The 13,083-nt window shown below is 41.5% G+C and overlaps 2 protein-coding genes across 5 annotated transcripts in view; one reads left to right on the top strand and one right to left on the bottom strand.

Annotated features, from left to right (window-relative positions):
• Positions 1 to 2,687, bottom strand: part of ubr4 (ubiquitin protein ligase E3 component n-recognin 4) — a 47,696-nt gene extending 45,009 nt beyond the window's left edge. For all 4 annotated transcript variants that reach the window (XM_079175123.1, XM_079175125.1, XM_079175124.1 and 1 more), the window contains exon 1: positions 2,559 to 2,687. In XM_079175123.1, the coding sequence (XP_079031249.1) occupies positions 2,559 to 2,683 (125 nt within the window). In that variant the 5' untranslated portion in view covers positions 2,684 to 2,687. The remainder of the gene's footprint in view (positions 1 to 2,558) is intronic.
• Positions 2,688 to 3,498: 811 nt separating this feature from the next.
• On the top strand, positions 3,499 to 13,083 carry emc1 (ER membrane protein complex subunit 1). The gene is made up of 22 exons (XM_079167097.1): positions 3,499 to 3,651; positions 4,115 to 4,242; positions 4,344 to 4,409; positions 4,551 to 4,644; positions 4,724 to 4,852; positions 4,959 to 5,085; positions 5,275 to 5,424; positions 5,583 to 5,750; positions 6,001 to 6,072; positions 6,296 to 6,394; positions 6,550 to 6,646; positions 7,328 to 7,444; positions 8,093 to 8,292; positions 8,480 to 8,629; positions 8,953 to 9,114; positions 9,243 to 9,362; positions 9,500 to 9,637; positions 10,515 to 10,688; positions 10,905 to 11,115; positions 11,253 to 11,337; positions 11,425 to 11,554; positions 12,154 to 13,083. Exons 1-22 carry the CDS (start codon positions 3,560 to 3,562, stop codon positions 12,331 to 12,333), a joined length of 2,889 nt encoding a protein of 962 aa, XP_079023223.1. The 5' UTR covers positions 3,499 to 3,559; the 3' UTR covers positions 12,334 to 13,083.

Here is a 13,083-nt window from a genome sequence, read left to right as displayed (position 1 = left end):
AAATGACAAGTGAATTATCTCATTAAACGCTGTCAAATAGGAATTTATGTAGAACATTTAGAGCATTTTTCTTTGCGCAGAAGAGTTAGGAGAGAACAGAAAGATGAGGACGTTTGTATGAGATACTTAAGTCCAATGAACTTAATACAACTGATAACATTTAGCAACAGTCCCAAAGCATCCTAGAACCCATATCTAGAAGAAGAAAAACACACTGTAAATGTGTACAAATGTAAATATCAACTCTGCCCAAATGATAATAAGTGTTACCTATGAGGTTAATATATAGATGTTTGATTCTGTTGCCTTTCCTGTGGTTGCTAACTGATTCATAACAACTAAAGCTTCCGAGACAGGCCTGGAGAAAGTATGATGTTATAGTAGGCACACCTGTATGCATTTCACAAACCATGATAGTTTTTTATTAATGACTTCTGATAAATATATTCTCACATAAATAAGAAAACACAAATGGCCCTAGCTGTCAGTACTGTCAGATCTCATTTGCTACTTGCAGTTTGTCTCCAGGGAAAACCTGTGTTTAATGCAGTTACGCCTATTTGGTGTCCGAAAAACACATGGAAACACACAGCTCTGATTTGAATGTGTCTACCGACAGACCTCACCAGTGTCCCACACCATCTAGAACTGACACCTAAACTGGCAAAACTATATGGCGCCTCTTCAATCTGTGATCTCGTCACATACTTCCAGACAGAAGGAAGGCAGCCTTTGTTGGTGGAGACCAACTGAGTGTGGCCGACACACTAAGCATCCGTCCATCAGAGGGACGTGAACCACATGTTTCTTGAATTATCTATACATATTAGTGATTGTTTTCTGATCCTCCGATACAGCAATCTGATCAAATGACGGTACAAGAACATCAAGACCAAAAGACCGGCTACCCCTCTTTATGAGCATCTTCATATAACTTAATTCATCCTATTTCTCAAATCCATCTCTGGAAGACTATTATATTATGCCTGCTACTGATTAATACATCTTGTTTATTATTTATCAGCCAGAACTATTTCTGATCTGTGCTTCTAAAATTAGAAATATGGTAAATAATGGAAAGACCTTCATTTTTGCTCATCATCGTGACACAGTCATACAGTTCTCCCAATCACTGAAATGTGCTGACTCGTGAAGCGAAAGACCAAACTTTCCAGTTGTAAACATAAACATTTATTTTAAAATATCTCACTACTCTTGTAGCACTCACTGTGCATTATCTAACTCTCGTGTTTAAGATGTTTAAAAGAGTTATATGGTCAATAAAACATTGCTGGGGAAAAAAATGCTTTGGATATGATAGTGTAGCCACTGAGTGAGCATCAGAAGTCAGACACATCAAACTTGTATACAAGTCCAGTTGGATGATTCATTTGAAAACGAAACTAACAGTCCTGGTAGCAGTAGTGCTGCTTATATTTTCAGGTTGATTGTTGCTTTGGAAATCGAAACTGAACAACTTACACTGAACATCGCAAAAAGCCCTTCAGTTGTTTACCCAGAGGGATCAGCTGATGTCACCACTGAAAATGAGCGTCAAGAGTGCCAAGACAACCTGGCTGCTGTGAAACGTTGGGTGCTACTGAACTGATAATCACTCCATGGTGGTGAATTGGTAGTTTACAGGGAGATATGTGCACGTTTTGCGATCACATTAACGAAAGGTTCCCGGAAATAAACGACATTAATCCTGGCCCTAACAGTCGTTCCCCCTGCGTGACTGGCACTGCACCAGCTTCCTTGTAGTGTAGCACAACCGTGACACATGTTCCTCACGACATTTAGCCTTGAGTATAGTTACAAAGCAGCCATATCGACCAAATATAGTTTTATTGAAAATACATTCACGGCGACCCATGGCTACCTCATCACAAATGAGTAGAGTGTAATGTTACAAGGACCCCGCCTACTTCCAGCCCAACAACAGACACAACAGCTAACGTTAAACTGACAACCCTGTTAATCACTTTATGTATAACGTGTGTATTGACGTGACCAGAGTAGACTGGATGTGGCTCAAAACATAACCAAATAGAATGGAGCCAACTTGTGATAGCTGACGTAGTCAACAATTACTACAGCTGGGCTATTTCAACGTTACCCAATCATTATGGAAGGCCCCTAGGGTAGCTTGCTTGCTAATGTTTGTGTTAGCTAGCTAATGATGAGGCAAATTTTGTTAACGTTACACTGCGACAGCGACTGGCGATTGCACAGCAATGCTACCACATTAAAGATCAATGTCCACTAGTCATAAGTCGAGCCGTATTACAAACAGTTTATGGGCAAACTAAATAGCATTTTGAGTAAGTTAGCTAACATTAGCATATTAGCTAACGTCAGCAACTGACTCGATGCCAATACAAGTTAAGCTCAAGTAGCTTGCTAGCTGCTAACGTTAGCTAAGCGGGTAACGATTGCCATCGAACTTAACCAACCAAGCTAACTTAGCATGTTAGCCAGCCAGCTCACTCATGGATGGACACGGCTACTATTTGAGCAAATAAAGACACGCCATGTATTGACATGTAACCAGTTACCTGTTTATTATAGACCCAATAAGCTGAGGTAGCTCCTTCGTTTCAAAAGCGGTGTACGAAGCTGATAAAAGCGGCCGTACTGCCGCTGTCCATTCGTGTTCCCCATCTCCTTCGCTCGACGCCATCTTGAAATCCCATAGAAAAAAACTGCTACTGTACTGAAGGAAGAAACTGTGAAAGTGAATCACAGGGGGCGCTCTCAACACACCACAGGGCAACACTACATTTCAGCAAAAAATTACTCCGTTTGCTCCAAATAAACAGTTTTTCATCCTAGGGTTAATACAATTCCCAATTTGTTCATAGAAATAAAATAATGGCTTTTTTCATTACAATTTGATGCTATTTAATACCTCATACAGGTGTATACAGGTCACTTATTTCTTCTATTTACTCATTGCATCGTTCCCATCTAACAACACAGTGTTTATTTTACTGTGGGTATTTTAACAGTCCTGTAAATGAATAGGTTATCCGTGTATAAGGTTTTTTTTTAATTATTTGACTGAAATCTGAGCAGCAACCAAGAAATGAAGTCTGATTTAATTTATCCCGATATCTGACTCCGGAAACAAATGGTATTTAGATAAGAAAGAGATTTATTGTGTTCAATCTGGCTGCGAATTTTTTCGTTTACAGCAATCTTTATACACAAATTATTTTTGTTGACGTCACCTTTTAACTTGTAATATCAATAATGTGCACAAATTACCATAAGTCAAATTCATAACATTTTAAAGTAGAATTTGTGCCAGCATTAAAAAGATAATCTTTAAACAAAGATTCACCAGATCTAATTTCAACTATGTTGTATTTGAACTTTTGTGGACAAAACATTTTTAATGTTAATAGTTCTTTGTGATCACTCCACTACAGTCATTGATGCTGTGTACCATTCCGCCCTGTAGGGGGCAGCACCTTCCAGTCACAAGACGAGAAGGAAGCACGTTGACTTCCGGCTTCCTCCTTCTCTTGAAGAGCAAGCTCAAGCTCCTGCTGCAATGGAAAAGCTAATTCTGTTGAGCCTGAAATGTATCCTGTTATGCAGCACTGTCCAGGCTGTGTTTGAGGATCAAGTAGGGAAATTTGACTGGTAAGAGGAATCTAGAGAACGATCACACACGTGTGTTGTTTAGGGCCATATTTTAATGTGGAAATGCTAATGCTAACACCTGTCACAGCCACTAGCTGCGACCCGGTGTGTTTGGGCTGGACTGTGTGTGAGAGAACCGATATTTACTAAAGATATTTAAAAAATAACCTTTACTAGCTTACTGCAGGTGCTGTTGGCTTGTTAACACTTTTTGATTTGTCTTTATGAAACCAAAGGTCTAGTAAACTCAATGTGTTGTAGTAAATGTGATTTTTAAAAAGAATTCTGAACATTTGAAAAGCATTTGAACCAATATTTTCATTATTTTATATGAACTTTTGTATAACTCTGGGGTTGATCCCTGTAGGGATTGCTGTACTTATCTGCATTATTATAATCGGCTATAATTATATACCAGGTTAGTTGCTTTTTGACAGGTTTTATTCTCTTTTGTGATGTACAGGAGGCAGCAATATGTTGGCAAGGTTCGCTTTGCCAATTTCGACACACATGTGCAGTCATCCAAAAAGGTGATTTTGGCAACAGAGAACAATGTTTTTGCTTCACTCAATACCAGGACCGGAGAACTCTGTGAGTATTTTGTAGTAGGTTCCAAGTACAGACAGACAACCCGTCTCTCAGTTGACATACTTTGTGTTCTTATGTTGGTATTTATTCACCGTCTGTTACAGTATGGCGACATGTGGATATGATCGGGCCAGAGGGAAACATCGACGCTCTTCTGCAACATGGACAAGGTGAATTGGTCATTGCAGTTGAGCTTACAACATTTTTAACCCCATATTGTCTTCTAATTATTTAAAGTGTCGCTAGAGTTTTCACCTTTTCAGTTCCCCTATTGAAAGCAGACGTCTCATACAACTGTTCTTGTCTCATAGATGCGGTGTTGGTGGTTGGTAATGGCCGCCAGCTGCGCTCCTGGGATACAAATGTTGGTGGTTTGAACTGGGAGATTGTGCTGGACTCTGGCAGGTGATTGCCTCCTTGATTGGCTGTTAAGTTAAGAATTGTGTTTTGAACAGATGTTAACTGTTTTTGTTACACCTTTTAGTTTCCAGTCCGCATGTTTAGTTGGACAGCAGGACTTCGTGAAACACGTGGCTGTTTTGAAGAAAACTGCCATCTCTCTCCATTACCTTTCAAATGGTCATCAAAAATGGGTCGAGAATCTACCAGAAAGGCAAGTGGATGTGTTTTTTAATGTTATTAAGGCCTAATCGTTTATGTTTACCAACAAGATTGTCATTATTAACGCTGTGCAACGGTTTGTCTTTTCATCTCAACAGTGAAACGGTGGATTACCAGGCGGTTTATTCCGGTGGAAATGGTGAAGTGTATGCACTGGGAGTTGTTCCTCATTCCCACATTGCAAGTGTTGTTTACAGTTTGGAGGATGGAGAGATAATCAAGCAGGTAATCCTGATTCAAAGTAGCACTATATAAATGCTGTAGACTAAATACGATATCATTTTGATATAATACTCAGGGGGCAAATACAACGCAATAGGTTTTGAATACATCAAGTTAAGTTATAGTATTGCACTATATTTATTAAATTACACAATTTTAAATTCTTTAATTCGTTGCTTATGTTGTCCTCAGATCTCAGTGGAAGCTCCGTGGCTGTCCAACATACAGGCCAGCTGTGCAGTGATCGGTCAGGGGATGTTGACGTGCGTGGACTCAGCAGCTGGATCTCTGTACACGCTTGACTTGCATGAGCAGTCACAGATGACCCAGATCCCCCTGCAGGTACCCCTCAGAATGAAACCAAAACCTTTTTATTTTATAAAATGACCATGTTTGTTCCTCTTTATACCTACCGTCTTTTTTTTTTTTTTTCTGTGTGAATGCATTTCACCATTTTTTCTTTTTTTTTTAAAAGTACACTACCATTTCTCTCCTCTTAGTCTCTGGGACTTGAAGTCACTGCCGGCTTCCAGCCAGTGCTGGTGTCCACTCAGCCCAACCCAGCTCGCCCGCCGCTGTCAGAATTCTTTCTTCAGCTCGGGCCAGAACACCACCTGCTTCTCCAGCTCAGCAATGGTCAGATAGTTACACTGAGAGACTTCAAGCCTGTACGTAACTGTTTCTCTACCCCTCTCTCTCTCTCATGCATGATAGTCTATGTTCTGATATTGCAATTCTTGTACTGGACGTCACGCTGGATAAAAGCTTTAGTTACATGTCTAAAATGTACATGTGACTTTGTTGCTCGACTATATCATAATTGTTGGGTAACTTCATCATGTGTCATACTGAGATATTAGAACTGGTATTTTAAGAAGCAGTATACAAAATAGTTAACTCATTTGTCTTGATTCTTAGGCCATGCTGGTTGCGTTTGCTACCCCTGGAGAGAAGACTGTTGCTGCTGTGATGTCGCCCAAGAATAAAACCGTGAGTTAATTTGAAATCATGAACTCATATTTTGTATTTGTCTGGTTTGCCATTGTGCTCTCTTGGTGAACTACAGTGTATTTATCAATAGGTTTATTACAGACGTATTACTGTCTCTTTGTGTGATTGGCACGTTGATTTTGATGAACCCATAAAATGTGTTACCCTCAAGATTAAAACCATTTCTTATGATTCATATGATAACCTGTTTTCTGCCCTATAGGCTTGCACTCTTAACCTCTTTAGTGCAGAATCTGGACGCAGACTTCTCGACACCACACTGATTTTTAATTTGGATCCTAATGGTGGGAAACCAGAGAAGGTGAGCTTAAAGTTCTCTCCAATGATTCTCCAGCATGTTTGATATCTCGCCGGTCGAGTCACCAAGGCTTCATCGATTTACTTTACCCACAGTTTAATGTTATTAAACACACAGTGTTTTAACATTATAACACCGTTTTTTATCCTGTCTTCCAGCTGCATGTACAAGCATTCCTCAAGAAAGACGACTCTGTTGGCTACAGGGTCATGGTGCAGACAGAGGACCACACACTCACGTTCATACAACAGCCAGGTATGGAAGGAAAATACTGGGAGCTTTGTTAGTGTTGGAAAGACTACTTTGTCAGTGTGTTATGAGGTATTTGGATGCAATACTTTCTGCCATGGTGTGTTTTTTTAATCCTACCACTGAGGGGCACCAAAGTCTAAACATTTTAAGTTCCCTCTCGTAGTTTAAAAATATGAAAACCTTTTTTCAGGGTTTTGTTTTTGGTCAGATCCCACAAAAACTTCTTGACCTTTTGCTTTTTATTAGGCATGAAAATGGAGGATATGCTATTTTTATACAGATGTCTGCCGGTGGTGGGTGGTAGGGAATCACATGGTGTTTATAGCCAACCGGTGAAATCCCTTAAAAAAGCAAAGAGTCGGTCACTCATTGTGTTTACCGTTGAGACCCAGCACTTCTTTCTACAGTGCAGAGACTTGTGAGCCATGCTTTGAGCTCATGATAACATTTAGGTCAATTCCACTTCTTAATCATCATAATTACCGCCAACATCAGACCACTGTGCACAAACAAGGTCTCGGGTTTTCACAATGTACACACAATCCTCGTCCTTTCCACAAACACGAGGGGGGGGGGGAAGTGTTTCATGTTGTAGTCCACGGTAAGCGTCAACTGCGTACTGTCACAGGGTGTGTAAAGTGGAATGAATGATTACACAGAACAATAATGAGTCTCGTTTTCCAGGGCGTGTAATGTGGACGAGAGACGAGGCCCTCTCAGATGTGGTGACAATGGAAATGGTGGATCTGCCTCTCACAGGAACGCAGGCAGAGCTGGAGGGAGAGTTTGGCAAAAAGGCTGGTAAATGTCAAACCAGAATCCCTCCATGTGTTTCCCCTCCTCATTTTCCAGCATCAAGTACTGTTGCGGTTTTATATTCAGTGTTTTATCCATTGCTTTCAGTTTTCACTCTCTCTCTTAGTAGTTCTCTCATTTCCTTGCATGGCTGAGAAAGGCAGCCGTGCAACTCCTAATCTTGGGGGGTCATTTGTCAAGCTTGCTTGGTTCTTCATTTTGAAATTTTCCACTAATGCAGAACTCGTGGGTTAAGTCCACTTAATTGTTGCTTTTACTTTAATCCTTACTTCAACTGCCCGGCACCTGCATTTAATCATCACAGTTGTAGTTTAGTTATTTTTGAGGTTGCAACAGGCTTGGTGGCCTGGTTAAAACAGATGTCTTTGGGTGTGTCCACGTGGTTGCTGTTTGCTTCACTTTCTTTTGTCTTTGTCTTGTTTTTATTGCTTCGCTTGGATTCAGCCATTCAAGGTAACGCACTTCTCTGCTTTTGTTATACAAAACTTGATTAAAGGTTCTTAAGGATCTCCTGTTGTTGACTTGAAATCCATGTCATTGTTGTGCGGTACACCGGCGCCATGTCCAAGTTGTGATTCTCAATCCACTAAAAGTCCTGAAGCAGCATCTGTGTCCTCTCTGTAATTTGTGTAGACGGCCTGCTGTCCATGTTGCTGAAGAGGATCTCCTCTCAGCTCATCCTGCTGCAGGCCTCGATCGCCCACCTCTGGAAGCTCTTCTACGACGCACGGAAGCCTCGCAGTCAAGTCAAAAATGACGTGACCATTGAGACCCTCTCCAGAGACGAGTTCAACCTGCAGAAGATGATGGTCATGGTTACTGCATCTGGGAAGGTACGAGACTAAAGCTTACCCTCTCGTGGAGGTTAATGTACCGTAGTGTTTCAGGAGAGATGAGCTGCACATTTGTGGTTAAACAAATTTCTTTTTTTTTGTCTATGGTCAGGCAGGCCTTAAGTGAAATCAAACACTAATTAATAGGCTCCATCTTAATTTTTCCCTTTGCTTATTTTTCGTTCAGCTCTTTGGCATCGACAGCAAGACCGGCAGTATTGTGTGGAGGCACTACCTGGACAACATCCCGTCGAATGCAGCTTTCAAACTAATGGTGCAGCGGACCACTGCCCACTTCCCTCATCCGCCACAGTGCACGCTGCTCATCAAAGACAAGGTATCTGACAACAAGAGCTCTGTGCTTGAAGATATTCAGCGCGGGAGACAATTCTATTATCCCGTGGGTCTCACGAGCGTAAATGAAGCAAATTACGTAGCTGTGAAATCACAAGATCGATTGCTAATTGTTGTACCGCGCACAGAGTGAGGGACTTCAAGACAGAGAACTTGAAGTTTCTACTGAGCACGCCTGATACGCAGGCAACAGCGAACTTACTTTTTTTTCTCCTGCAGCTACCTGCGCTTGAAAGGAAAACATTGGCGTAACTGGTGATGTAGTGTGTGTATTAATCTTTGCCATTTCCTCAATGGTTTATTCAGGACACTGGCTTGGCCACACTCCACGTATTTAATCCCATCTTTGGAAAGAAGAGTCACGTCACCCCACCTGCTCTGCCTCAGCCGATACTTCAGTCCCTCATGCTGCCTCTCATGGACCAGGATTATGCTAAAGTCTTGCTCCTTGTTGATGACCAGTACAAGGTCAGTGGCAAACTCGGATGAACGTTCTGTCTTAATTGATAGAAGATACAGACATGCTGCGTATCCATGTGCATCAGGGCAACGCACCACTCGTAAACCTCTATGCATCTGTTGTTGTTTTTCCACAGGTGTCTGCTTTTCCCTCCACAAAGAATGTACTTCAGCAGCTCCAGGAGATGGCCTCGTCCATATTCTTTTATCTTGTTGACTCCAACCAGGGAAGACTTTCTGGCTACAGGCTACGAACGGCAAGTTTTAGAAAAGCCCAGCCACCACCAGTCTTTACCTTTTGGTTGCCAGAAGTCTGCGAGCCACCATGAAATGATACTTAACTCACAAATGACTGATTGGCAAAAATAATGACTGAATGTTTTTGTGCGCTCAGGACTTGTCGACTGAGCTGATCTGGGAGATCCTCATGCCAACCGAGGTACAGAAGATTGTCTCGATCAAAGGGAAGAGGCCCAATGAGCACGTGCACTCCCAGGGCAGAGTAATGGGAGACCGTAGTGTCCTCTATAAGGTATGATAACTTCCCCTGAAACCTTTAACACTGTGATGTGAGAGTTTGAAAATGATATCATATCTCTTATTGGTGCTGGATTTGGTCACTGTTGCCTCGACTTCTCGCTGCACCACTTCATTCAGAGAGACAGAGTCACTGCTCGTGTTCTGATGTAGGCTGAAAACTTTCCAAGTAAATACTGTCCCTCGTGTCACTGTTTCCCCAGTGAATCATATCCTCTCTTCACCACTGACTCTGAATACGATTAAACCCTGTTTCCTTCTACTAGGACCCTTACACTAGAAACAATAGAAAGCTCCAAAGCTCTGTCATGGATTCTGGAGATTGCATTGTTCTCTACATCGCAGCATGCAAAAGTGTGTGACGAACAAGAGACCGGTGTCTTTCCCACACTTTGAGCTTTATCTGTGGTGTGGGGGAGGAAAAACTCCATGTTTTAGGCCCTGGTGCTAGTGGAGCCAATATAAGCCACCATTCATCATTTGTCATTTATTGGGTTCTGTATATTTGTAAATGAATTCTTCAAACGACGGGCACAATTTTACATCTTAACATTACACCTTATCAATAAGGTTGTTTATATTTAACAGGTTTGGAAAGATGTGGCTGAAAGGACCTGTGTTTACTTGTTTTCTTTCTTTTAAGGCAGACTCCTGAAGAATTAAGGTCAATGTATCCTAACTGTAGTTGGCTACATACATTTTAAATGGCTATAAAACAAATCAAATGGATTGAGTGAAACAGCTGGGTAGTGTGCTTCATCCCAAATAGTATATATTTGCCATATTGCAGAAAAAAAGGGTTATTATGGAAAAGAGAGATTTCTTAACCTTGATCAAGATGCTGAATTGTGTCTTCATCTAATTGCTCACAGTACCTAAACCCAAATCTACTGGCTGTGGTGACTGAGAGCACAGACCTGCATCAGGAGCGAAGCTTCGTCGGGATCCTCCTGATTGACGGCGTGACTGGTCGCATCATCCATGAGGCTGTTCAGAGAAAGACCAGAGGACCAGTGCATGTTGTGCACTCTGAAAATTGGGTGGTGGTGAGTAATATTTACCCCCAAAGTCACTCTTGCGGTTAAAAATGAAAGATATTTTGTTTAGCTTTGTTGTCCTTTGCTTGGTTACAGTCAGAATATGGTGTTTGCTCTCTGCAGCTGTGTAGAAATGACTAAGCACCCACACTGTAATTGAACACATCAAATGTTGAAGGGGAACAGTGTTCTTAATGCGTCTTCTGCCTCTGTTTGACGCCGCAGTACGAGTACTGGAGCACCAAGTCTCGCAGGAATGAGTTCTCCGTTATTGAACTGTATGAAGGGATGGAGCTCTACAACAGCACCGTGTTCAGCTCACTGGATCGGCCACATGCTCCTCAGGTGCTTCAGCAGTCTTACATTTTCCCCTCCTCGATTTCCGCCATGGAGGCCACACTGACCGAGAAGGGCATCACCAGCCGCCATTTGCTCGGTAAGTTTAAGCCAGCGCCACATTTCTGGGCTGCAGTGTAGAACTGCACTGGAGTAAAATCGCCTTCTTTACAGCATTGTTTGCCTCGTTGCTTTTTAATAAAAACAATAATAATCTTTTGGTTTTCTTCGTCACAGTTGGCTTGCCATCTGGAGGGATTTTGTCATTACCCAAGATGTTCCTTGACCCTCGGAGGCCAGAAATAGTAACGGAGCAAAGCCGGTGCGTCTTCCAGTCGAGTTTGATTTGAAACATTTCATTGACTTTTTTTTTCTTTTTCTGTGTCTAACGTGTTCACTTGGTCTCCAGGGAAGAGAACCTGATACCGTACGCACCAGAGCTGCTGATCCGTACAGAGTGGTTCATCAACTACAATCAGACTGTATCAAGAGTTCGAGGAATTTACACTGCCCCGTCTGGACTGGAGTCAACCTGCCTGGTGAGTCTGCCATTAAAATAGTGACAGAAATATAACAATTGTTTGTTTTTAGAAAATGTTTTGACAAAAAACTGTAGTGAAAAATACTTTTTTTGTTGAACTGCTACTGTGTGTCAGAATTTAACTTCCTAAGTTTTCATTTGTGGTGTTCATCTTCTAAAATCTTTATTTACTTATCCTGGTCTCTAGTGCCAGTATTTCTTCATATTCCTTAAGAACACAATCACATGACATGTAGCACAATGTATTTTGTCTTTTCTACCAGTAGCTTGTGTATTTGTATCTGTGTATTGTCACATGTAATGTTTTTGTTACCTGCCTAGGGACTATAGATGTAAATTACCATTGTCATGTTTACATCTTGTATTTTCATCCTGATGTTCATTAACGTGCTCTGTCCCTACCAATTAAATAAATAATGGATGCACCCAGAGCATTTCTGACACAATACTGAGTAATGGCCTAAAAAAACCTCTAAAATAGCCTTACAATTTTAAATCCGTCCTAAACATACAGTCAAGACATTTGTTTTTATCCCCCTTCGGGTAAATTAAATGTACAGTCAATATGACAATGTTGTTTGTTTTCCCTTTTTATAGGTGGTGGCATACGGTCTCGACATCTACCAGACTCGTGTCTATCCCTCGAAGCAGTTTGACGTACTGAAAGACGACTACGACTACATGCTGATCAGTAGCGTTCTCTTTGCACTTTTCTTTGCCACCATGATCAGCAAACGCCTGGCAGAAGTCAAACTGCTCAACCGGGCCTGGCGGTAAAGCGATCGTTAAAATTACCATCTCTTGCTGCCCGGAGGCTGCACGAAGGGCCTCAGCCCGAGGAGACGGCTGAGGCAGCGCCTGTAGAAGAACACAGGCCAAATTCAATGAGGCCCTTAAGGAACTGCAGAGGTGAGGGGACGGCGGGGTGGGGGTGAGAGGAGGGGTTAGTAGAGGTTTTTATGTTTATTTTTTAACTTATTTTGCAAGCACAAGGATTAATTTCATGGTAGAATAACTGTTTGTTTTTGTTTTTTTTGTGCCATGTCCTTTTGATTAAATGTTTAACACATAACTAATTACAAGTGAATGAAACAGGATTTAATAAATTGTGGAGTTTGGAAATTCCCACACATGTGAAAGTTAGATACTAAAACAATGTTTTTTTTTTTTCCAAGATTAAGTTTGTGACATTTCTGCTACATTAGACTTCTCTCATGGAGATTGATAGTATATGTGGAGGTCAGTGGAAAAAGACACGGTAGACATGCAACATGTGGGAGCTTGATTTGATACTTAAATCCTACGGAATCCCCTGATACCCAAATGCCATGTGGTTTGATGGTAAATGAACTGAACTGTGAGCAGATAATGCAGAATGGACAATAAATGGTTATTTGTACTGTCCTGATGACTCTCCTACCAAAGGCACAGTCGCACTGTTTTCACCATCACATGCTTGAACATGACCATCAGTGATCCCCTGTCGGCTTCTGTTGATGCTCCATTAAAATTTGTCACAGAACTCCA

This window comes from Pholis gunnellus (genome assembly GCF_910591455.1).
Source record: "Pholis gunnellus genome assembly, chromosome: 2".
Taxonomy (NCBI): Eukaryota; Metazoa; Chordata; class Actinopteri; order Perciformes; family Pholidae; genus Pholis; species Pholis gunnellus.
This window is presented reverse-complemented; position numbering and strand designations above follow the sequence as displayed.